Source organism: Delphinus delphis, chromosome 1 (assembly GCF_949987515.2).
Source record: "Delphinus delphis chromosome 1, mDelDel1.2, whole genome shotgun sequence".
In the NCBI taxonomy this organism is placed as follows: Eukaryota; Metazoa; Chordata; class Mammalia; order Artiodactyla; family Delphinidae; genus Delphinus; species Delphinus delphis.
In genome coordinates this window covers 163,236,849-163,262,578 of record NC_082683.1, presented here as the reverse complement: position 1 = coordinate 163,262,578, position 25,730 = coordinate 163,236,849, and the positions used below count along the sequence as shown (strand labels likewise).

Genomic DNA, 25,730 nt, shown 5'->3' with positions numbered 1-25,730 from the left:
TGAGCCATGGCCGCTGAGCCTGCGCGTCCGGAGCCTGTGCTCTGCTACGAGAGAGGCCACAACAGTGAGAGGCCCGCGTACCACACACACACACAAAAAGAGTAAATAATGACTCTCATACAAATATAAAATAACTACATGTCAAAGATTTGATTTAACTCATGAATAAATGAGGGAACCAGTAGATATTAAAAAAAATAGTTTAAAGGAGAATGCAAAAGAACAATTAGGAATGCTGAATGGAATTTGTTAATAGATGCAAAACTGAGGGAGGGAATCCGTTTGATTGCGCTTCTACCCAAAGAAGTTCATTTGCATATACATGGACAATCATTATTTGCATTACTATCGATTTCTACAATGCACAGAGTAGTAAAATACCCTGAAGACTGTGAAAGGCACAGACCGCTGCAGATCTGACCCCTGGCAGGGTGATTAGTCTTCACCTAATTCCATAGAACACCAGGAATACTTTGTAATTCCAAAGACTTTTCAGTTTTTCCTGACAGATCATTGTTTCACTAAAAAATCCTGAATATTCAAATCTCAAACTGTCCTTCAAGATTGACTAATATGCCACTTTATCTGGTCTTCCTCAGACTAAAAGATAATTAAAAAAAAAAAAAGGTAAAATCATGACTCACATACGGATATAAAATGAACAAGTTTTAAAGATTTTATTTAACTTATTAATTAAATGAGGCAACTAAGCATACGTTATGACTGATTCAAAGGAAAAGTCAAAGAGGCACAGATTTATATGAAGTAAAGAATAAAGAATATTGAAATGAATGTGCAAATGGACTCAACTGGCTTCTCCACGGTGGGGAGGGAGATCCCCCGCCCCACACTGAACAGAATTAATTTGCATGTAGAGAAAAATTATTTTGCACTTCTACTGTTATCTACAACTTTGGGTTGTAAAATGACTCAAAAACAGTGAAAGGCTGGAAGCAGATAACTTGGGAGGAGGTGCTCTAAACCAGACTTTCTCAGCCTCGGCATTACTGACATCTTGGGTGCTGACTAACAGTTGTCACTTCCCATCTGGTTCTCAAAGTTGCTGACCTTCAACACCCGCTGAAAGGAGTTCAGGGTGGAGATCAGGAATGAGGCGCTCTGTGCTCTGAGAAAAACTGGCAGAACAGGCCTTTAGATAGTTAGATATTTTCAGGAGAAGATTTTATGAGCCCAATTTCTTGCACCTTCTCACATCTAGAAAAGCACTAAAACCATTCATGGAGACGTCTCCTTGTGACTAGCTGCAGCCTTCTGCCAAGATGTGAGCTTGACTGTATGTATCCCCCGTCACCAAAATCACATGTGTACCGTCCTCCTCCCACCTCTTCGGAGCAGTTCCTCAGAGCTGAGAGGCTGTCTCCCAGGCTATAATTCTCATTTTGCCCCCAAAAAACTTAACTCACAGCTCTCACGTTGTGTTTTTTTCTTTCTTTTTTTCAGTCGACATGGACCACGTAATTCTTTGTTTTGTGGGGAGCTGTCCTAGACGTCCAAGATGTTTAGCAGCATCCCTGGCTTCTACCCAATAGAGGCCAGTAGCACCCCATCATAACAAAAATTATCTCCAGACATTGCCAAGTGTCACCCAAGGCCGGGAGGAGGGGGCAAATTCACCCTCAGTTAAGAAATACTGCTCTAGGGCTTCCCTGGTGGCACAGTGGTTAAGAATCCGCCCGCCAATGCAGGGGACGTGGGTTTGAGCCCTGGTCCGGGAAGATCCCACATGCCACGGACCAACTAAGCCCGTGTGCCACAACTACTGAGCCTGCACTCTAGAGCCTGCGAGCCACAACTACTAAGCCCACGCACCACAACTACTAAGCCCACGCACCACAACTACTGAAACCCGCACGCCTAGAGCCTGTGCTCCACAACGAGAGAAGCCCATACACCGCGATGAGGAGTAGCCCCCGCTCGCCACAACTAGAGAAATGCCACGCGCAGCAATGAGGACACAACGCAGCCAAAAATAAATAAATAAATTTTTAAAAAAATTAAAAAAAGAAGTACTGTTCTAAACAGTGCATAGCTTTCCACTGAAACACGAATTCTTCCATATTAGCACAGAGATGGAGAGGAAGGGACGACCGCACTCCTTGGCACACACCCATTCCTGTGTATGAGCCAAGAATCTCACGCTACCTCTTCAACGAGCAGAATGGTCACAGTGGCCCCTAACACAGGCAGTGCTCTAAAGGCTTTACCAATATGGACTCCGTCCTCCCAGTTAAAAGTGAGTTTCAGATAAATAGCAATTAGAGAAGAAGAAATTTTCTTCCACCCTTCTATGTTCTTCCGGCTGGTCTAAAAATTAAATTGACATGAGGCAGGTTAACAAAAGAAAATCAAATAAAAGTTTAATACCACGTATACATGGGAGAGAGCCAGAAAAACTGAGTAACTCGCCAAACTGGCTGAAGCCCTCTCCTTAAACACCATCTTCAGCTAAAGACAAATGAGGATGTTGGTGGTAGGGGTTTGGGACTTCAAAGGGGCAGAAAACAATTGACTTGGAGAGGGAAAAGCAAATATTTGGTAAACAGATGTTTGCTGGGCCAGGTGGAGACAATGGGACACAGGGAGGAATCTGGTCTCTAGGCCAGTCTTCCCCACCACAGTGAGCCCACATTCTTTGCACACATCTCTGGTGATGGCTCTCTTCTGAAAAGAGGCCCTTTATCTAAATTCTTTAGGCAGTTACCGGGAAGGTCAAAGCTTCTTCCTGAGTCTTTTGGGCCTTGACTGTTTTCAGCTCAAAATAATCCACATGCCAGAGAGATATTTTGGGGTGGCAAATTTTGCTCCCCTACGTAGGAAATAATTTTTTAGTTTAAGTATGCCCCCGTGCAATATTTGGGATATACTTATACTAAAAATCATTAGTGTTTACCTGAAAATCAAATTTAACTGGGTGTGTTACCAAACGCAAGTTCATGTGCCTGACACACAGTGAGCCGAAACAAACCGAAACAGAGTTTGGAGCAGAGAAAGATTTGTTGCAGGGCTATGCAAGAAGGCCGTCTCATGCTTAAAACGCCCCCAACTTCTCCAAGAAGTTCAGCAAAGCATTTTTAAAGGCAAGATGAGGGAGGGGCATGGTTGGTTGTTGCAAACTTCTTGGTGTTGGAATCCTTCCTTCTTGTAGCTGTTCATGTTGGTCAGGTGAAGATGTTCCTGTAAACCTCCAATGAAACAAAAGTTATTCTCTGTTTTGCAACTTTTTATCTCTATATGAATGTACTCTTAAAGGTCAGGGCCCTGAGAATAGGCTATCCTGTATATTTCAGGCTGTAGATAACATTCTTTGACAAAAGGTTCGGAGCCAGCATGACTAAACACAGGCAACAAAACAGATCTAATATGGAGTCAGATTTGTTCTTTCCTATTACAGGTGGATGTATTTTTATTTGCCAAATCTGGCCACCCTATCTGTGATCATATAGCTAACCAGTAGCAGTGTGTAGCTACTGGTCATGATTGTAACATGCCTCTGGTGACTTAGAATTCCTGTTCTGCCTCTAATTAGTTGTGCAACATTGAATGATGTCATTGAACCTCTCTGATGCTCAGTTCTCCCATCTGCCAATTGGGACTATAGCGGAGGGACAACCTTCTCACAGAGCTAATTTAGTCCCCTGGAGCTCTCTCCCCGATCTTCTGACTCACAGGGTGTGTCCTGGAGAGTCAGGACAGCCCCAGCCTCGCGTTTCGCCCAGGGTTGGGTTTGAATCCCCACTTTTCCACCAGGACTCCCAGGTGCACGGCGCGAGCCGGTTCGTCCATCCCAGGCGCCGGCCGCAGGTAGCAGCACCGGACCCGTGGGCCGCCGCCGCCGTCCTGCCGCCGTCCTCCCGCCGGCGCTGTGCAGGCCACCGGCCGGCAGGGTCTAGGGCCGCGCGCCGAGCTGGCGGGGAGCGGCCAGGCCACGCCCCGACGCGCGGAGTACGCTGCCCTGCCGGGTGAATCATCACCCGCGGCGGCCGCTCCCAGTCCCGCTGCCGCGCGCCGAACCCTGGCCGCGCCCCTGCGGAGCGACGCGCAGAGCAGCCGCTGAGACTCTCGCTCGCGCAGCGCGGACACCGGGCCGACCATGGCGGGCATCGCGGTCAAGCTGGCGAGGGACCGGGAGGCGGCCGAGGGGCTGGGCTCGCACGAGAGGGCCATCAAGTACCTCAACCAGGACTACGCGGCGCTGCGGGACGAGTGCCTGGAGGCCGGGGCGCTCTTCCAGGACCCGTCCTTCCCGGCCCTCCCGTCTTCCCTGGGCTTCAAGGAGTTGGGACCCTACTCCAGCAAGACCCGGGGCATCGAGTGGAAGCGGCCCACGGTAGGCAGCGGGCCCGCGGCGGGATGCGGGGCGGGCGGGGCGCGGAGACCGGAGGCGCAGCGACCGGGCCTCGCGGCAGCCGAGAACCAGGCCCAGCGCGCGGGGAGCCCGGGGAGCGCGCAGAGCCGAGCCCCGCAGCCGGGAGCCCCGTCCCCGCGCTGCCCAGCCGGGGACTCTGCAGGCGCGGGGTCGGGGGAAGCTCCGCGGTCGCCCGTGTCCCCTCTGCCACCCACGGCGCCCGCAGGACGGGCCGAAATGCACGCTGCCCGTAAATCCCACTAGCAGTCCCGCCAAAAAAGACTCACAAAAACTGGGTTGATATAGGGGGAACCTGGAGAAAACTTGTTGGACTCCGGTGGGGAGAGAGTCTGCGGAGAAGGGAGGCAGGGTGCCGGGGGTGGGGTGGGGGTGGGGTGAGTGAGACACTATCCAACCGGGAAAAGTCGGTCTCTAACTCGGTTAGGCTGCTTCAGGAAGGGAGAAACTCCACGCCTGGCCTGGTCCTTTGTGACTAAGGATTGCCTCATGCAGCCACGGTTAGATTTATCCAGTCGGAGTTTCCTGTTTATTTTTCCAAATGGGGGCTGACCTCCCTGTAACATTTACCCTGGGGATTATCAAAAGGACAGGGGAGATGCAGCCAGGAGCCAGTTCCTGCACCTTACTCACCCTCCCAGAATCCTCACCCCTGCATCTCAAGGGCCCCTCGGTGTTCCCTTATTCCGCCCCGCTGGGTCTCTGTCCTCCTTGCCCTGGCAGGCCTTGGAACAGTTTCCTTCCTGATTAGTTTGTCCATCCTATTTCCCCTGGAACCCCTCGTGGCCCCATGTCCTATGGGACACCTCACCGATCTTCCCCCACCAAACCTCAAGGAGGCTTCCTGGGAAATACAGGCTCCAGACTCCTGTTAGGGAAATAAACATTCCCGCCCTGCTCCCACTTCTCGGAGCCCCTCACCCCCACCCGCTAGTCACCTTCTGTTACTCCAAACCCAGCCCGTAGGCAGCAAGTTCAGTAGGAAGTGTCCTTGGCCTGGAGCACTTGAGTTCATTTCTTGCTAACCTGCGTGAGCCGTTTAACCTCCCTGCCTCCGTTTCTTTGTCTAAAAGAAGAGGCGATGCCTACATAGTTTCCTCTCCCCACTGGTGCACCAGGCCCAGCACCTTTTAGTTTCTCAAGGGCACCCATCTCTTTCCTGCCTCACCTGCCAGGGATGCTCTTTCCTGGTTTTCTGGGGTCTGACTCACTTACTCTTTGGGACTTAGTTAGATGTCACCTCCCCAAAGAGATCTTTCCTGACCATTCTTAGCAGCCCCCTTCTCATCTTGTTATTCTTTATCACTGAACCCTGCTAATTTCCTTCATAGCATTTTCACAACTTATAAATGTAATTACATATATTTGTTTGTCCTTCCTAGTGAACTGCAGGGACCATGTGTGTATTGTGCACCAGTCTATCCCCAGTGCATTCAGAGTATGCATTCATTCGTTCATTCATTCATTTAACAATACTTATCGAGTGCCTGTTATATGTCAGGCAGTGTCTTAAATGCTTGGGATACATCTGTGAACAAAGACTGTGACTATTTGTGGAATGAGTGAATGCAAGACTAATTAGCCTCAAACAGAATTACAGCTGTGAAAGTGATAAAAGAGAATGTATTCGCCTTACATTTGTATAGCACTTTACAGTTTACAAAGTGAATTTACATACTTCTTTGCTTATTCTTTCATTCACTCAATAAGCGTATCTTGAACACCTACTGAATGCCAGGCACAGTGCATATGGTTTCTGCCCCTGAAGGCTTTAGGAGCTAGTGAGGGGACCACAGACAGGTCACCCAACAGTTGGAAATGCCTGTAGGACTTCCAGATGGGGAAATAGAGATCCGAGACCATTTTAGGGCCCCAGATTAGGGCGGGACAGGGTGTGCACTGCACATCCAAGGGGGAGGGTAGCTGTTACTGTCCCATTCAGCAGTTGAAGAAATTGAGGCCGGGGGAGGTTAGCTATTCGCTCATACAGGTGTCTGGGGTGGAGCCAGGACTGTGTCCAGCCTATGGGTGTCGAGAGCCACAGCTCACAGCCGCCCTCTCTGCCTTCTCCAACACCACTGTGGTTCGGGTCAGGCAAGGCGAACAGACACGTGTCCACTGGATCTGGATGGAAGCAAGTCATTGGTAACTGTAACAGAGCAATTGCAGTGGCATAGGATTGCAATGGGGTAGAAGCCGGATGGCTGTAGACCCCAAAGTAAGGAACCGGAAATGAAGAGCGTGCCCAGCTAATTCCAGAAGGGGGCCTGTGAAAGGAGAGGAGGAAGAGTGTCAGGGAGAGTGGGACCCGGGGCTTGAGTGGCTGGTTTTCAGATGAGAGCAATTGGAATGTGTTATATGTCAGGTCCCAGAGAGAAAAGCAGCGGGGAGACGGTGAAACGGAGCCACCAGGAAGTGAGAGTAGGGTTGCAGGAGGGAGGCAGGGGAGCAGACCAGCCCTGGAGCGGGGGCTGCTCCTCTGGCCACAGAGGGCTGGGGGCTGGGAAGGAGGCTGAGGAGCACAGGGCTGCAGTCCCTGTGGCTGACGCAGAGGCACAGCGAGGAAACAGCCGGCACCACCAGTCAGGTGGGAGCGAGGGCAGGTGTGTGAGTCCCCACCTGACCCTGAAACATCTAAGGCCTCTGAGTGGTTTATGATTCGTTTACACTCAGCTGGGTGAACTTAGCCTCACACCTGCATCTCCTGCCTCAAGTTCAGCGATTATGATCAACTCCTCCAGTAATAATCAATAGTAGGTGACTTTTATAGAGCTCTTACCAAGGCATGTGGACATAGCCATCTCATTTAACCCTCAGAACAACCTGATGTGGTAGGTACGCTTGTCAGCGCCATCCCCATTATACAGATGAGGAGACTGAGGCTTAAAGAGGTGAAGTAACTTGCCAGGGTCATAGAACCCATATAAGAAGTGACAGAACCAGAATTCAAACCCAGGTTGTCTGACTCCAAGGCCCAAGCCCTCAACCCCTTTCCTGGGACTGTTAAGTTCCGTATTTAATTCCGTGCCCTTCATGTTGTGGACAAGTTTCAATCTCCTGAAGCATCTCTAAGGGCCACTCTAAACTTTTCCTTCTTTGGAGAGGGTGCCAAAGGTGTGAGGAAGTTTCTCAAATATAGTGGAAAAATCCTTCTAGGGTAAGTGCCTGGCACACTGAAGATTGTCAGTATGATTTTTGGGCTCCCAGCACCAAACCCAGTCTCTTCCATCAGCAGGATAAGCGTTTGGCTGGCGGGCCTTGGGCCAAGCTGGCTTCATTTGCCTCCGCAGAAAAGCATTCTCACTGTCCCTGTCATTCCCCCAAACAGCCCAACCTTAACAGGGAAGGGACAATGCAGAGGCATGAAAGGAGTGTGTTCTGCGGATTCCAAAAGAGCCTACAGCCTAAGCTGGGTTGGCCAGGGTCTAGATCCAGGCCTCACCCAAGAAAAGCTGCTGCCTGACAGGGAGGGGGGTGGGGGGATGGGTACAGGGGGCTGGGCGCTCTGGGGTGGAGCTCTTACCAACCAAGGGGTCCCGGCCGAGGGAAGCCCAGATTCATGCCCTGACTTCCTCTGTGGTTTTGGGGTGGGGCTCTTCAGAATCAGGAAGCATACTCAGAGGGGGCTGCAGAAGGGCCAGCACTGTTCAGGGTTAGGTTCCAGCAGGCGACTTGTGGGACAGCCCTTGGAGGCTTGTTAGTAATCCATTAGGGGCAGGGCAGGAGGGAAAGAATATATGGTTTACACCGGTGAGTTCAAATCCCAGTGCCGTCTACAGCTTACGAGCAGTGTATCTTGGGATATGTGGCTTTATCTCTTAGCCTGTCTCCCCACCTGTGAAATGGTGTCGGTGTCCATCTGTGCTCCCGGAAGGGCTGCCTGAGATAAAGTACCACACACAGTATTGACACACAGCAGGCTCACGGTACGTGGACCCCCAGGTATCATGGCCTGTGGACGAATCCAGAAGGCTAGATACCTTCCCCTGCCCTCAAGAAGCGTGTGAGTGTGAGGAAGACAGACTGGTACCCAGCACCACCACATAGCACACAACTAGCTGCTAAATTGCAGAGTACACATACTCTGGGATTCAGGATCAGAAGGATGGGTGAGGGCTGGACTGTGAAGGAGAGCTTCGTGGAGCTGGTGGCAGTGGGTCTTGAGATATGGTAAGATGTGGAAAAGGAGAGAAGAGCGTGGGAGAGGGAGGAATTCCATGCAGGAACAGAGAGGGACCGGCATAGCGGGCAGGGCAGCTCCAGAGCGTGGACCGTCTCAAGGCCCCCAGAGGAGGCTGGACTTGGCACTGCCCTGGCCCTAGGAAGGTAGCGTGATGAAGTGGGCTGTAGGCGGTGTGGAGCGTTGGGGTCCCGTGGCAGTCTAACTGTAACTGCATAGCTCTCCCTAGAGGGGAGGGGAAGGGGCGGAGGGGGTCCGATGCACCTTCTGGGAAGCGAGGTGTCCTGACTACAGAAGCACGTGGCAGGTGGGTTGACAGCACTTTGTGGGTCTCGTTTCCAGGAGATCTGCGATGATCCACAATTTATTACTGGAGGGGCCACTCGCACAGACATCTGCCAAGGAGCCCTGGGTAAGTGATGGCATCTCAAACAGGCTACGGGGGCTTGTCTGAAAGGCTGTGGATAGAAGGCGTGAGGGATGATCTATGGCTCTGCTCCCTTGCCAGAGAGTTTGGCAATTTCCAGTTCTAGAAGCTTCCTGGAATGTCTTGTCCCCTGAGGACCCGGTGCTGCGGCAGGCAGACAAATGCACAGATGTGCGGTGAGGCCTCCTGGGTCCCCTGCCCTGGGCTAGTTGTTGAAGTTACAAAGACACTCCCACTAGAAGACGGAGGAGCTTCTGCATCTCAGCCACCCTTGGTGTCTGTATGTCCCGGGGCCCGTGTTGCTAGTGGCCCACGGAACAGTCAGACTCTGGACTGAGGGCCAGGTGGGAGGCCTAGCCCAGGCCCGGTTGCAGCACTGAGACATCAGGTCTCTGGGGTTCAGGGGTGGGATGGTGACTCAGTGTGTGGAGGAAGAGGAAACCCTCACACTCACTGCTGGGAGGAAGTTAACGTACCAGGGCGTTCTCAGTGTTTGCAGGACGAGCTCACCATGGTATCACAACAGTGAATGTGGGCGCTTATTGTCACAGAGGCAATTGAAATGTTCATTCAAGTAAGTTCAACTGGAGTAGCTGAATCGTGAGGGTCTGAAACTTTGCTCTCTGTAGCTGAGCTCTGATTTTCTGGACATAGTGCCTGCTGAGATTGGAACCTGCTCCAGCTTTGGCACGAAAGCCCCCAAGTTTTCTTTTTTTTTTTCTTTAATTTATTTTATTGAAGTAAAGTTGATTTACAGTGTTGTGTTAATTTCGGCTGTACAGCAAAGTGATTCCGTTATACATATATTCTTTTTCATATTCTTTTCCATCATGGTTTATCATAAGATATTGAATATAGTTCCCTGTGCTATACAGTAGGACCTTGTTGTTTATTGCTGTACAGGACCCGAGGGTTCTGCAAAGAAGTCTTAACGATGGGGCCTGGGACCACTATTTAAGATTCTCATAGAATCCACGCTCATTTTTTTTACTCATAATAGATATGGGCCTATGATTGCTGGAGGAGATTATTTGCTGCGAATAACCAAAAACTTGTTTCGAGCCATCAGCTCCAACTTGCTTTCCAGACCAGTCTATCAGTAACAAAATTAATCATCTTGAATTGTAGCTTCTTTCCTGGCCCACCCAGCAGAGGTTCTGTCCTGGGAGTGACTTGTTTGAGGTCATCCAACAGCTGAAGTGAGGGCCTGGAATGCAAATGCAGAGCGTCTGTGTGTTTAACCCCTGAGCTAGGCTGGGAGTGACTTGTTTGAGGTCACCCAACAGCTGAAGTGAGGGCCTGGAATGCAAATGCAGAGCGTCTGTGTGTTTAACCCCTGAGCTAGGCTCCCCAGAAGGGGCATGGAAAGTTTTCAGTCTCTGAGGGATGTCAGGGCATTTGTGTGAATCGTTAGGACAGGCAACTGGGAGCCCCTTGTGAAATGGGTCTCCGAGAGCATGACCCAGGGCTGGGCGTGCAAACACCGCTCTCTGAGCTCAGCCTCTGTGTGCAAATTCCTGAGATGCCAGAGCACATTTTTACCCACAGAAAACGTACCTCCCATTTCCCACCTTCTCTCCCCCACAAAAGAGAGATGCCCAGGGGGCCTAGGGCACCTAGGTGGGTGCTCCCGGAAAATCCATTGGTTAGAGAAAATGGAAGTTAACAGGGCTAGAAGTTGATGGAGACTTTGACCAACCATGGGGGCTTTAGGAAATCTGGAAAAAAAATGACAACTGTCATACCCGGGCTAAATTCCACACCTAGACTAAACATCTACTTTAAAGTTTAATGACATCTTAAGGGCCAAATTGCAAGATTTAAGTCCTGGTTAAATACTGTCAGGCCATTTGGAGAGGAGTCGCAAAGCTTACACTCCCTGGGGTAAAAATCCCCATGGTATGCACCAAATCAAATAGAAACAAGATTAAGTGTAAGTCCTTTAAAACATTTCTCCGTAATCAGGTCTGTAATTTCTAAGGTTTTTTTTACACCACATTGGCCGTTTTGTCCTCTTGGCCTTTTATTTTGGAGGATCTGGGTTTGATTACGATCTGTGAAGTGTGGTGGACTGAACTCTCGCTCTGATTCTGGCATCCGGACACAGGGTGGGCACGGGGTGGTGACTGTCACCAGGTCCCAGCAGGTTCAGAAGCATCAGGAACAGGGGGGCCGCGGCAGTGACCCCTGGCCACAGAACCAGAGATACGAGTCAAGGCTCAGCTCTTAGTTGGCAGACGTTGGGCACGTCATCACTTGGAACCTCAGTCTCTTCTGAAAATGGGAGGGAGGGGGAGAGTCAACGGGGTGACCTCCGAGATCCCCTACGACTGGGCAGTCAGCTATTCTAGAGTCGTTCCTCATGCCTGACACTGAGTGTAAACCTTGTGCTGGAGAATCAAAGCACCGAGAGCAGATCTCTTATCTCAGAGCAGGAATGATAACAGCCCCTATCACTGTATAACAGTATGCAACTCATGGGGCATTTTCATTGCATTGTCTCATGTAATCATCCAAGTAAATATTTCCATCTCCACTCTGCAGATAAGAAAACTTATCTTACCTGGAGGCAGGGGGTGGGGAGCCCATGCAAGGCCACAAAGCTAAAAATTGCCAAAGGAAAGAACCCTGATCTGATTGTAAAGCTTTCCACACTCTTCTCACTCCCATCACAAGTGGCCATGAGGCTATGTTGAGGGATTTTGGAGGTAAAATTCTCAAAGCAAAATTTATTTTCCTACCTGTACTTTCTACCCTGAGACTCACTCAGTTCACCAGTGAACCTGGGCGGGGCCCATCCTGGGACTTGTACATTTCTCAGCCTCCTGCCTCCCTTCACCGGTCTGCCCAGCAATGGTTAATCCACCAGCTCCCACCCACTTTCCCAGAGGGTAAGCTGGAAGCCCCACCAAAGTAATTCCAGCCATGTTTGCAGAACTGCTCTGACGTGAGCCATCTGCTTTGCAGACCCTGGTTGGGCTCAGCACTGAGTCAGTGAAGAAAAATCTGCCCATCTGGAGGAAGGGCTGGAGACCCAGGCTGACCCTCGGCCAGGCTGGCCCTACAGCTAAATATGGCTCTGGAGTTGCTGCTTTCAGCCTCTTCTTACAGGTGATGGCCATGGAGTGGCCCCAGGAGCCCAGGAGGTCCCAGAGCTGAGCTCCTCCTACCTTTGGTTTTCACTGGGCCACTGCTGGGCTTTAACCACTGCCCCCTCAGAGCCCCCCCATGGGCCCCAGAGCCTTCAAAGCTCTCAGAGGAAGGTAGCTGCCCTGGCCAGGTGCCCCCATAGGCCCTCGGCTTCCTGGGGGAAGGCTCGAGGCTGCCAGTGCTGTCAGAGCTGTTGAAACCACACAGCCCCGTGTCTTTGTAACCTGGCCCCTCAGAGGTGGATCACCCTGCCTCTACCCCTAAAAGTCACGTGGGCCCCCAAACACTAGGAGATGCTTGGCTACGGGGTGCCCCTCCCCACAGCCCGGCTCAGCAGAGAGTGGGGAAGGGCAGGGCCAGTGGGAAAAGCGTGCAGGAAGGAGGTTTCCAGTTCCTGCTTCCTCCCCTGCTTACTAGCCTGGGTGACTTTGGGCAGGTTACCCAAGCTCTCTGAGCTTCAGTTTCCTCTTCTATAAAATGGGAATAATGATAATACTCCTTTCCCAGGGCTGTGATGAAAAATGCGATTAATATAGGCAAACACATTGGCAAATTGTAGAGTCCTGAACAAATTCAACCTCTCCCTATTTTCCCATTTTTAAATACTGTAAATAACTTTTTAAATTATATATTTTTCTCAGTGTCTACAATCCATTTTATTTTAATATAATCTAAACACATACCATTTAGAAAATACCAAGAAAAATTTATGTACAAGAGTTGATGCGGTTGCATTGGGATAAAGCTGGCACGTTCTTGCTACTAGCATAGCCCAGGAAACACCACCGAGGAAACCTAATATATTGGAATAGACGTTGCGGTGTTTGGCCCACAGTGTGATAGCTCTCAGGGTTAACCTGAAGTTGTCAGTGTTTGGTACTAGATGTACAATTTCATCGGTTACCCTGCAACCATTAAGACTTCTTACGCATCTTATATTTAAATTTTTAAGCAGGCTGTCATCTCTTAAGCCCAAGTCTCCTGGAATAGTCTGCAGTGCCATTCATGCAAACAAAATATCAATCTCTATCCCATCAGAACACAGTCTGATAACTGGTACAAATGCTTCTTCAGCAGCTCTTCAATCTTTTACTTCTTCCTGTAATTTCAACTTATCATAGAATGAGGTGAAAAAATCACTTCGATCAACGTGTCTTCGTGCAACACACACAACACACAACGCATTAATATCGGCACCTTTTGTATGTACTCCTGATCTCTAAGATCCAAATGTAAAACTTTTTCCACCACCATTTTCAATTACAGATTGTGGAAGATTCTTGCTTTCACTGATTTCTCGCATCCACTCTTTTATCAGGTTATTTAATTTTCCCCAAATTAAAAAATCCTGCGCTGCAGTTCCCCTTCCTCTTCAAAACGCCAAAGGGCTTCAGAGTCTCAATTAGTTTCTGTGTAAGCAGGCAGGCAGTCTCCTTGGGGGCTGCTAAGCTGATGGGAGAGGTAATGCCATAGTGCTTCTGCGGCAGCTGTGTTTGCTGTGATCCCTGCGTTGTAACTGGAAACCGCATGGTCTCCTGCGCGGACACTGCCCAGTCATCCGCCTCCCCCGCTGCCACCCTGGGCATGACCCACTGAGACGGGGGTGAGGGGTGCCTGCCTCAGCCCTGGATCCAACCCCCTTAAATTATAATTTTTAAAAGCCATTTTAATAGGTGCCTTTTAAACATTTTAATAGACTTTGTTAGAACAGTTTTAGGTTTACAGAAAAATTGAGATGATAGTACAGAGAATTCCAAACACACCAGCCCAGTTTCCCCTACTGGTAACTTCTTACATTATTAAGTGTGGGACATTTGCTACAGTTAATGAACCAGTATTGATACATTATCATTAACTAAAGTCCATACTCTAGCTTTCTTTAGTTTTTACTTAAGGTCCTTTTTCTGTCCCAGGATCCCATCCAGGACCCCACATTACATTTAGTTGTCATGTCTCCTAAGGCTCTTCTTGGCTGTGACAGTTTCTCAGCCTGTTTTGGTTGACCTTGTCACTTTTCAGGAGTACTGGTCCGGGATTTTGTAGGATGCCCCTCTATTGGAATTTGTAGGTGCCTTTTTAAAAAAAGAGTGCTTGTAGTTAAAAAAAAAAAAAAAAAGAACTAGAAAATAAGTGTTGGCTGGTTTGGTGGGGAAAATAAATATATTTTTTCCTGTTTCTTAAAACAATGGCTTCACCGCCAGCCCCAGCACTGCCCTCACCGTCCCCGACCCCAGTGGCTTCCCCCAGCTCCTGGGGCAGATGTGTGCGGTCCGTGAGTCCTCCTGTCCTCTCCCCGGCAGCTCTTCTGGTTACAAATGCTTTTTCACAGCTTTTCTCCCCTGTGGCTGCTGCCTGGGCTCCCAGCTTCCTTTCCTGCTGCACCTGAGACAGGCCCATAAACGCGCCAGTGATGAATCTCCCGGCGGCCCCGTCCAGCCCTGGCTGCCCCAGCCTTGGCAGTCACACAGCGGGGTTCCTGCCTCATCCGAGGCCTAAAGTTGGGCACATCTCTCCTTGGCTGTCCCTGACCTCCTCTCCCCAGGGAGGAGAGGCAGTGGGAATCCTCCCCAAAGAATCCCCCCTCCCATTGTCATGTACATGTTCCTCCGAAGCCAGAGGAAACTTGCAAAGAGTTAACACGGTTCCTTGGCTCCCCGTGGGCCTGTGGGTCAGAGTGTGACTTTGCGCTTGTTCAGGTGCTGCCTGAGCCAGGAGCCAGGCCGCATCCCCGTGTGGACTCTGCTCCATTTCTGAGTTGAGGGGATTGGATCCTAGTTCCGTAAGGTCTCACTACTTCTGACGTTCTGTGACTTCCACTGGCAGTCCCCACTCTCCACCACACCCCGCCGGCACCAGGCTGCAGATCGTGTTTGTTGAGCAGTAACATCTCCACCCCAGGGCCTGAGACCCTTGCTCAGATCGTCCCCCACAGGATGAGCCACAGAGAGGCCCCCATCCAGGGGATTTCAGAAATAAGGGCCGTGTGTTCTGTGAGGCCTAGTGGGGCCCTGGGCAGCAACTGTGGGGCGAGGAAGCCCCAGGAGGAGGGCAGTCTGCTCTGGCTGGGCCAACGTTGGGTGGCCTGTGTGCAGTGGGGCAGGCTCTAGACCAGCACTGTCCACCAGCACTTTGAGCCATGCTGCGAACGTTCTACACTATCAATATGGTAGCTGCAAGCCACGTGTGGAGCATTTGAAGTGTGACTAATGCAACCAAGGGACTGAGTTTTTAATTTTCTTCAGTTTGGACATGAAAAGCCACGTGTGCGTTATGGCCACTGCAGCGCTGGGATCCGGCCTCCCATCCTTGACTTTCCGGAGTGGGATGGTCTCCACACAGAGACAAGCAAGCCACGTACATCAGTAAGCATCTGTAAATGGCAAGGTCCAGAGTGAGGACTTGGGTGTCCGTCAGTTAGAGGCTGGCCTCGTGGTTCTGCCACTTCCTGGCTCTATCACATGGGGTAAATCACCGTCCTCGTTAAGCCTCGGTTTCCTCATCCATAACATGGGGATGATAGTAGTATCTACCTCAGAGGGCTGTGAGGATGAAATTAAATAATGCATGGAAAGCTCAGAGTGCCAGAGGCTGACACTCAGTAAGGGTTTAATCACTGCAAATTGCAAGTTACCTTTGGGGAGAGTGTGGCTTGAGGGGAGTACGGAAATGAGGCTGGGGAGGGGAGATGGAGCATGCCCTGCTGTGTCTTGAACAACCAATGGGGTCCGTCTCTAGCACTTGGCATTAGGAGGTGACCGAGGCGCTGATGTTTGGAGAAAAGTTCAAGAGACTCGGTGAAGTCTCCTGCTCCAACTTTCAGGGCTCGTGCAATGGCCGTTGCTCCCTGACGTTTCCCAAAAGGCCAGGAGGCTCCTCACTGCCACCACACTTGGGCTCTCTCCTCTCCCAGCACTCGCTTTGCCTGTAGCGCGCCTGCTATTTTCAGTCTCAAGCCTCTACTTACCCACCTGTGAAATGGGAACAAGGTGACATGTCTGTCCTTTCCTTTTCCCATGAGGCGGAGAACCTTAAGGCTGTATGACTGATGGTTTCTCTCTGGGGATTAGGACCAGAGTGAGAAAACCTCTAACGTTCACTCTTGCCGCGATCCCCGACGTGATCTCTCCCCTGTGTTTTGCTGCCCCAGCTGCACTGAGACTTTACCTTTTGTTCAACGCTGTGAAGGCCCCCAGGAAACCAGGAAAGTGGATCCTCACCCTCTGGTTCCTCCAGGAGGTGAGGAAGGAATTCTGAGGAGCAGGAATCTCAGATGGGGTTGGCTCCACCTCCTTGCCTGCTGGGGCCTCTGGGCACGGAGGGGTTGGGGAGGAAAGCGAGGTTGTGGATGTGGATGGCAGGAAGACACAGGGCTACGGTGAGCTGGCTGGTAACTCTGCCATCTGGTAGTGACCGCAGCGTCCACGGTCGCGGGGAGCTGGGGGGCAGAGTCGACACCTACGACCGGGAGGCTGTGTCCTCCCGGTCCAGGGCAGCCGAGGGCGGCACGGGGCAGGGCCTCCCTTCCGAGAGTCTGGTTCGTCCATGCAGGTTCGGTGTGCGACAGTGTGACCCTGAGGCCTCGGCGTCCTCGTCCGCCTGCATCCTCCCTTCTCCTTCTCCCTTTCAGGGCCCCGCTCCTCAGGAGCGGCAGGGGGAAGGGAGGGAGAGGGCACACATGTGGTTCGGATCATTTGTTCTGGCTGCAGTTGCGCTTGCAGCTCACGGAAGGAGGCTGAAGCCCCGTGTTTACCAGGGTTGGGATGTGAGCAGGACGGAGCACCTCCACCTCCCCCCGACAGTGCCGATATAATGAGACGTGATTGTGTGTAGGGGGTCATTCCGCTTTGGGGGTGCCCTTCTCTGGGCTGCTCCAGACAGCGAAGCAGTCACGGAAGGGATGGCCCCGTGGGACGCGTCGGCCGCCGTCGTGCAGGGCCGGGCACTGGCAGGGTGTGCACTTCCTCTGGGGAGCACCAGCAGCCCCGGGGTTGGGGGAGCGCCTGTTGGCTCCCAAGGACTTCCTTCCAAAGCTGAGACGCCCCAGGCTGCCTAGGCCAGGAGACAGTTATTCTGTCAGCAGGGTCTGCTGGAGACTGCTAAATACCAGTGTCTCGGGAAGGGTCAAGTTTCGCCAGAAGTAGCCTCAGTATCTTGGTCCCTTTATCATTTATCTGGCTGTCACCATGGAAAAGCAAAGGCACAGAGCCCTGCAGGGATGAAACACAGGACAAGCAGGACTTGAGAGGGAGAAGGGTTTCCCTGACCTCGGCCCTGCTGGTGGTTGCGGCCGGCTCATTCTCCGTCATGGGGGTGTCCCAAGGGCTGCGGCACGCGTGGCAGCGTTCCCAGCCTCTGCCCATTAGATGCACTGGCAGCCCTCCCCAAGCATGACAACCCAAGATGTCTCCACACAGAGCCAAAAATCCCTTGGGGGTAAGGGGAGCAAAAATGGTCCTGGGGGCAACCCGTGGTAGATCCGGGGAGAGAAAGAGGCTATGGACACAGTAAGTACCACGGGGCAGGCGGAGGGCAGTCATTGGGCACCCAGGGTGTGATGCCTGTTCTGGCAGCTGGTGAAGACCAGCCCCACACACGTCCAGAATCACCCCCCCTAAGCCAGCCACAGTTGGGAGTAAGCGTCGTCCTGGGGAAGGAGGAAACATGGAGCTGCAGTCAGGGCGGCATGGCTGGGATGTTTGACCCCATGGAGAGGAGCTGCTGCAGCAGAGGAGGAGATCGGCCCTCTCCACGTCTCGGGACGCTCCCCTTGGCGGGCCGTCTGTCTCATCAGCTTCCCGGAGCAGGCATGTGCGGTGCATCTCAGGTCCTGGGGTGCCCCGGGGACCGCAGAGTGATTGGGTGTCTGGGCAGGCACGTCCCCCCCCCCCCAGGGGCAGACTCTGTCAGCTGGCAGGGGCCTCTTACTGCCCCTGGCCAGGCACAGATTTCAGGAAGGTCCTGGTCTCCTTGCACCTGTATCTACTGTGTGGCAATCTGCCCCACCATCAAAGGCTTGAAACAACAGCAATCATTTTCTCATTCTCTCCTGTGGTTCTGAAGGATAGATAGCTGGGCTTAGCAGGGGGGACTCTCTCAGGGTCCCTCGTGGGGTTGCAGTCAGATGGGGACGGGCTCAGGTCACCCGAAGGCCCCCCACTCATGTGTTTGGTGCCTGGGCTGGAGGCTCGTCAGCTGAATCTCTGGGGTCTTCCTGCATCCTGTGTGGTCTCTTCCATGGAGGCTTTAAGGGAGCTCCACTTCTTACACAGAAGTTACAGAGAGAGAGCCTCAGAAGTCACAGAGCATCACTTCTGCCATATCTATTCACTGAGACAGACAGAGGCCCCACCAGGTTCAAGGGGAGGGATGCAGATTCCACCCCCTGGTGGGGAAGGGCAAGGTCCTAGAAGAACAGGTGAAACCGGAAATATCGTGGCTGCCGTTTTGGGAAGATGCCACAGTTCCTCCCCTTTGAATAATGGTCACCAGTGGTGACCCAAGGCTGCTCGGACACTAGCCCATCGTGGTTGGGGCAGGTGAGTCCTCTGTCCTCTGGGACTTCCCAGTACGCAGGGCGGAGGGGCACTCAGCGGGCTGGGCTGGTGGTGCCGAGCTTTCCTGAGACACCCTGCGGGCCCCGAGGCCCTTTCTGCTTCCACTCGGCCATTGGGTGCCTGTGACCGAAAGGGCAGTGGGCTGCGACTTTAGGCAGAAGACAAAAAACACCACGGCCCTTTCTCTGCACCAGCCTCGTCTTGTCTCCAGCTCCTTCTCCCACATCCATCTGGTCCTCCCTGTTCTGGGTCCTTAATCCCTCGTCACGCCTCTCCCAGCCTCTCTACCTACCAAGCCCCCATTACTCCAGGTGGGCCCTAGTTCTCACCTGGATTCCTGCTCTGGGTACCTGCCTGTCACCGGTCCATTCTGACGTTACTGCCAGAGGCCCTGTCATCAGGGAAGTGACGGCCAGTGGGGGAAACTGTTAAACGGACAAATTAAATATAAATTCTGATCATGCTATAGTAGGGGTCAGCTGGGATGCAGTGTGAGGACACAGGAGGGGAACGGCAAGGGATGGGACAGTCCCCAAGGACGACTAAGGAGAGAGGCGGAGGGAAGGTGTGGGACAGAGGAAGCAGAGCAAAGTGTGTGCTTCCCCAGCAGGAAGAAGCCCATTCTGGAAAGTGCAAGTGGTATTTTCTTGTGCCTGGAAGGTCTGTGCACAAGAAGAAAGGGTGAAAGGGAACCTTCGTTTAAATTCCCTCGGGGTCAGTTCAGACTCTGCAGAAGTGTAACCCATCTCCAGACTCTGCCCTCCCTAGACCCCCAGGGTCCTCGCACCCCCTCTGCCCTGCTCCCCACCCTCCTGGACGGTGCCACGCCACCCCCCATACCTTCGGGTGCCTGCACTTGACCTTCTCTCTCCCTGCAAGCGCTTCCCACCCCACCTCCACCTCGCTCTCAGGACCAGTCCAAGCTGCCCTCTTCGAACCCCATGGCCCTACAGTCTGTGTGACCCGTTTGGACTTGAGTCCTGGGGCTCACCCCCGTCTTCTCTGATGGTGTTTCCACATTGTTCCCCATACCAGCTGGTGAGCCCAAGCGTGAGAAGCATCCTTCTCTAGACCTGGCTCAGGAGGGACGTCTGAGACCAAGTGGGAGGCAGAAGAAGCACGTAGGCCAGTCAGGTGCTCAGAGTCTCTCGGGGCGGCTGGTGTGCCCCAGGAGCCACGGGAAGCAGCAGCGAGGGGTGCAGAGCCCTGCAAGGCTGGCCCTGGGCTTCATGTTCTGTCCACTCTTTCTCCTCCGAGATGAAGAGCTTCCTCGGCCTGTGTTGCTTCATGGAGCACGTGCTCCGCGTTGGCAGCGTCCCTGCCCTCACAGAGCTTGCCTCCTCCTGGGACTGTCAGCAGGCACCATGCCCTAGAGTGATGGAGCTGCAGCGGGACAGGTGGGCCGGCAGCCAGCATCTCCCGGGTCCTCTGCTCCGCTTCCCGGTGGGTGGAGGAAAGACAGTGATGGTGGGAGGGAAAGGAGCAGAACACACACAACGAATATCACGCTCCCCTCTTGGGAAAACTTCCAGCAGCCACCAGTGTAATCCTCATCACCATTCCAGCCCCATTCCACCCCTCCCCAGTACAATGGGCCCCAGGCGTCCTCGGCCTGTGCTCAGCGCTGACCCTCGGGACTGGACACAGAGGCCCGGGGAGCACAGCTCTGGAAATGTATCGACGTGACTCTGCATGAATTTATCTTTTTAGAGGAGGGCTCCGGAGCTTAAAGGAGCTATTCATGAGGTCTGCCCGTGGGTGCTGTGTGCTCAGAGGGTGGGGATCTGGGCGTGCCGAGTGTGTGCAGTGGAGGGAAGCCTGTGTGTACATGGTCACGGTCACAGCGAGGCTGCAGAGGAGCCGGACAAGGGCTGGGGACAGTTAAACTTTTATCCAGGTAGCCTGGGTGCCCGAGTCCAGGAGGGTGAGGCAGCTGTGCTTAACGAACAAACCAAGATCCTACTCAAGCCTTCTTTTCCCAAGCAGATTAGAAGGGGAGGGGGAGGTCTGAACTACGAGGGGGTTCCCTGAGGTCCCTTGAGAAAAGTGGCTTAAGTGATCTCAGCAGGTGCCCAAGGGTGGGCCAGAGAGAACGACACTACATAGGCATTGAACAAGTGAATAAATTCAGAATTAATGCATGAACACTCTTCTGCCGTAGGCACAAAATACAGTAAAGTTTTGTGTGAAAACCCACAGGAAAGGCATGCGGGGAGAGAAAGTGAGTATCAGACTGCAGAGACGGGGGAGGCAGTTTGCTTGTTAAAGGAGCCTCTTGCCTTGTCTTCTGTGAGGGGACAGAGCAGAGTCCGCGAAGCCATCCTCAGCCCAGGGGGCGGGTATCGGGGCCCCTGGTCCTGCGCTGGGGTTGGGGTGGGCGTAGGGGGGCAAAGGCCACAGTCCCGGGTGAGGCACGGGCAGGGGTGAAGGTGAGGGGCTCCATCACTGCAGGGGCCGTTCTTGGGTTTTGAGTAAATGCGTTCGCGTCTACATCCTCGTCAGTGCGCATCCTTCACCTTTATTTACCGTCCCCCCACCCCCTGCTTGCTTCTGAAGATTCGGCAGGGGCTCAAGATGATGAGACAGGCCCCCAAAGCACTCAGCAGGTCACAGTCCTCCCCGGTCTCACTCCCTCCTCCTTCCCACCTACGCGCACCCCCATCCTGAGCTGTCACCCTTTCCGAAACAGGGCGTAACCCATCCTCAGTCGAGACTTTACCTCTTCTGGGCCTCAGTTTTCTTCCTTATAAACTTAGAAGATAAAAAGAGCAGACCCTCAGAGACAGTGTTCTAAATGCTTGACTTTTTTCCTCCCATTTAATTCTCAACTCTGTGAGGCCATTTCCTATCATGAAACCCATTGTATGTATGAGGAAATGAGCACAAAAAGAGTAGTTTGCCCTAAGTCAGAGCCGGAATTTGAACTCCATGTTCTGGCTCTGTTGTTTCTTAATTTTGGGGGTGTGAGGGGGAAGGAAACCTGACTCCTCCCTAGAAAATGCATATGTTTGCATACATACAAAAGGTGCACACAGTGTTTTCGGGTTCCAGATCTCTGAAGCCCATCCAGGACCCCCAGTTTCCCTTTTTCATCTGATCCTAACAACCCTTTGAGGATATGTGTGTATTATCCCCCTTCCACAGCTGAGAGAACATGGGCTCAGAGAAATTAAGAAATGTGTCCAAGATTACACAATCTTAAGCGGCGGGGTCAGGATTCAAATCCGGGTCAGTCCTCCTAGCTCTATCCAGGGGATCTTTCCTTTCTGGTTGGGGGGTCACCTGGAGGCCCCGCGGGGCTGTGGGTGCCTGTGCAGCCCCTGCCCTGTGCCTGGGATCCGGGAAGGCCAGCCAAGGCGCACCTCCCCCTCTCACCTCCGTGGTGGGTCAGCACATCAGCCCAGCCGCAGCCTTCCTTGGGACCCGTCGGCACCCAGGCTGACGGCACCCAGGTTCTCATCCAGCGGGCCAGCGCTCCCGGTGGGCAGGCACCCTGCAGCGGGCTTGTGGACCTCCCTCTAGCTCAGTGCTGGCAGCGAGAGCCCCAGGACAACGTGGACTGGACTCGTAGAGGGGGTTGTGCAGGAAGGGTGATCCCTAGGGCCTGGGCTGGAAGGACAAACTCGGCCAAAGGGGACTGACAGGGCGGCTGAGAGCCAGCCTCTGAGGAACCCAGAGAGCGTGGAGTTGGTGCAGGGGCCTCCTGGTGCCAGGAGGCAGCAAGGTGCATGGAAAGGTGAGAGAATGGGTGCGAAGCAAGATGAGAAGGGCAGTTCTTTAAGGGAACGGGCAGGAACACAGCCTCCAGCGGGATACGCCTTTTATAGGGATCCAGAAGTCCCCACTGGGGAGGGCAGGGAACCTCTGCGCCCACCCAAGTCCAAGTTCAAGGGGCAGGTCTGGCATGAGGTCCTGGACTGCCCCCGCCCCGGCCTCGGCTGGTTTCCTTTCTCTCGTGCTTTTTATTTGCTCCACCCCTACCCCGGCTCCAGACTCCCAGAACGCTACCTCTCCCTTTTCCCCACTAAGCTGCTCTCGGTCATTTTCATGTTAGGGCATGTAAATGCACGGGTCCCTTTCCTTCGGTACTTGCGTTTGAGGTCCCACCTCAGTGCAGGGTGAGGACTGTTCTGTCCGGGGAGTTTCGTCTGCACGTGGTGCAGATGTGCAGAGGAAGGGGGCTGCGGGCTCCTGTAGGGAGGGGCACCCAGGTGGGCTTCTAGGATAGGCAGCAGGGCAGAAGGTCCCCAGCCTCACAGGCCTGTAGTGGCCGAGTGTCTCCCAGGACAGAAAGGAGGGGCAGAAGCTTAGCTGGGTGTCGGGGGAGCCCAGATGTGGGAGCAGTCAGCCTGTCGAGCCTGCTGGCAGGCCTTCAGGGTGGTTCAGGAACCTCTGGGCAGGGCCCTGTGTGCTGCCTCAGTGATGGACGGGGCCAGCAGCCACCTGCTGAAGGGAAATGTCGCAGGGAGCCAGGGTGGTCAAGGACCTCTAGTGACCCAGCTCTGATACTTGTCCCTGCTTGTGTGCAGGACTCTGGAGGTATCAGGCTCCCAGAATGAGAAAGGCAGATGACAGGTGGTGAGTTAGAAGGTGTTAAGTGTTTAGATATGCCTCGCCTCATTCCTCAGAAATTGTTTTGGCCTAAACGCTCCCCCAAGAAAAGGCATACAATGAAACCATATATTACAAAGAAAAATAATCAGTTCTATAGACAGGACTTCCCTGGCGGCACAGTGGTTAAGAATCTGCCTGCCAATGCAGGGGACATGGGTTCAAGCCCTGGTCCGGGAGGATCCCACATGCCGCAGAGCAGCTAAGCCTGTGTGCCACAACTACTGAGCCTGAGCTCTAGAGCCCATGCGCCACAAATACTGAGCCTGTACTCTAGAGCCCGTGAGCCACAACTACTGAAGCCTGCATGCCACAACTACTGAGCCTGAGCTCTAGAGCCCATGCGCCACAAATACTGAGCCTGTACTCTAGAGCCCGCGAGCCACAACTACTGAAGCCTGCGTGCCACAACTACTGAGCCTGCGCTCTAGAGCCCGCGAGCCACAACTACTGAGCCTGCATGCCACAACTACTGAGCCTGCGCTCTAGAGCCCGCGAGCCACAACTACTGAAGCCCGCGTGCCTAGAGCCCATGCTCCGCAACAAGAGAAGCCACCGCAATGAGAAGCCCGCGCACCGCAACTAGAGAAAGCCCACGCGCAGCAAGGAAGACCCAAAGCCTTTAGCCAAAAATAAATTAAATTAATTTAAATTAATAAAGTATAGACAATCCAGAAAGAAGAGGATGTCAAAACCTGCAGAGAGGAAAAAGCACATGGGTGCTGTCAGAAGGACCTCAGCCACTAGAGGTGGGCCCTGCAGCTAGTGTTGATGCCTGACAGCCGCTCACTGGGCCCCCAGGGAAGATCTGGTTCTGAGCAGCCCAGCTCCTGGAGCACCTCCCAGGGTGAGCCAGCGGCTCCTGTGCCCTCACAAGGTAAGCCAGCATCTCCAGTGAGCTCCATGGTCCCTGCCTGTGTGAGATGTCAACAGCAAGGGTTCCAGGGTCAAATAAATTTGGGTAACATTCATATTATACCCCACTCCCCTTACCCCTGGGAAGGTCACAGTGTGTAATTATTGAAAGGCTCTGAGATGTCTCCACACTTGACCTGGTTAGCTTTGCATTTCCCAAACTTACTTGACCACAGAACCCATTTCTCAGGGAGCATCTGTTAACCCCAAGGAACTAGTTTCTACACAACACACTTTAGGGGACACAGGAATAAGTGACTTGATTGGTTGTTTGTTCTTACTGACTAGAGACCAATTATTATGGAAGACTTTATGAAAAGATAATCATTTTCATTTAGAAGACCTGATACTAAGCTTTTTTTTTTTTTGCTGCAAATACTGACATAACCAATTATCTATTGAAGGCAATAAACTAGAGTTTCTGGTAATAAAACTACGATTTAAGCACATAGGACACATGTTCTATATAATAAATCATCCAAAAATAACTTCAGTTTGTGAAGATATGAATTACAGAAGGGGAGCCAATACTATGTTCGCCCAGTTTTTCTTTTTCCCCCTTTTTGTTGTTGCTGTTCTGTACCTTGCTTTGTTTCACTTAACACATCTTGGAGATTATTCCGTATCAACAGAAACCATCTTCGTTTGTTTTCAGGGCTGCACAGAATATTGTCGTAGAGGGAGCAGAGTCTGTTTCACCTGTTCTCTGTGGATGAACATTTACCTTTAGTCTTTTCTGTTGCAACCAATGCTGCAATAAATAACCTTACACATGCATTATTTTCACACATGAGTATGTCTGTAGGAAGATTACTACATGTGGAATTGCTGGAGCATATTGACGATATCCTCAAATTGCCTTTGTCGGGATTGAGCGTGTACATTCCCCCACAGCCTCTCCAAATGATCATGCTTTGACCTTTGCAATCCGAAAGGTGAAAAATGGTATCTTAGTATAGTTTTACTTTATGTTTCTTTTATGATGAGTGAGGATAAATGCCTTTTACTATGTGTAAGAGACATTAATTTTTCCTTTTTCCATTAACCCTGTTTATATCTTTGCCCATTTTTCTATTGAACTTTCATTTTTTTCCTTTTAAATACTAGGAAGATTTATATATCACTTGTGGCCTGGGAGCTGAATAACAGATATTTTTCCCTATTAATTTTTAGTTTGACCTTGCTTATTGTGATTTTTTTTTTACCATGCAAATTTTCTTTACTTTAATGTAAAGTTTATCATTTAAAATTTTTATGGCTTCTAGGTTACAATTTGATAGCCTATCACCACTCTAAGATTATAATAGAATTCTCCCATTGTCTCTTTTAGGATATATAGATTTATAAATATATTATATTTATAATGTGAACATATTAAAATATAATATATAAATACATAAGCAATAAATATGTAAATAATACAAATGGCTAGATTTATATATAACATATAAATAATATAAAGTACATTGTTAAGATATATAATGTTATGTTTATATAAATCTTATTCCA

The 25,730-nt window shown here is 51.8% G+C and overlaps 1 protein-coding gene and 1 pseudogene across 2 annotated transcripts in view; one reads left to right on the top strand and one right to left on the bottom strand.

The window, feature by feature from the left end:
• Window positions 1-4,035: 4,035 nt before the first annotated feature.
• The window catches only part of LOC132414909 (calpain-2 catalytic subunit), a 62,590-nt gene continuing 40,895 nt past the window's right edge, over window positions 4,036-25,730 (top strand). For both annotated transcript variants that reach the window (XM_059997903.1, XM_059997895.1), the window contains exons 1-2: window positions 4,036-4,348; window positions 8,907-8,976. In XM_059997903.1, the coding sequence (XP_059853886.1) occupies window positions 4,112-4,348; window positions 8,907-8,976 (307 nt within the window). In that variant the 5' untranslated portion in view covers window positions 4,036-4,111. The remainder of the gene's footprint in view (window positions 4,349-8,906; window positions 8,977-25,730) is intronic.
• On the bottom strand, window positions 12,803-13,670 carry LOC132414925 (poly(A) polymerase alpha pseudogene; annotated as a pseudogene).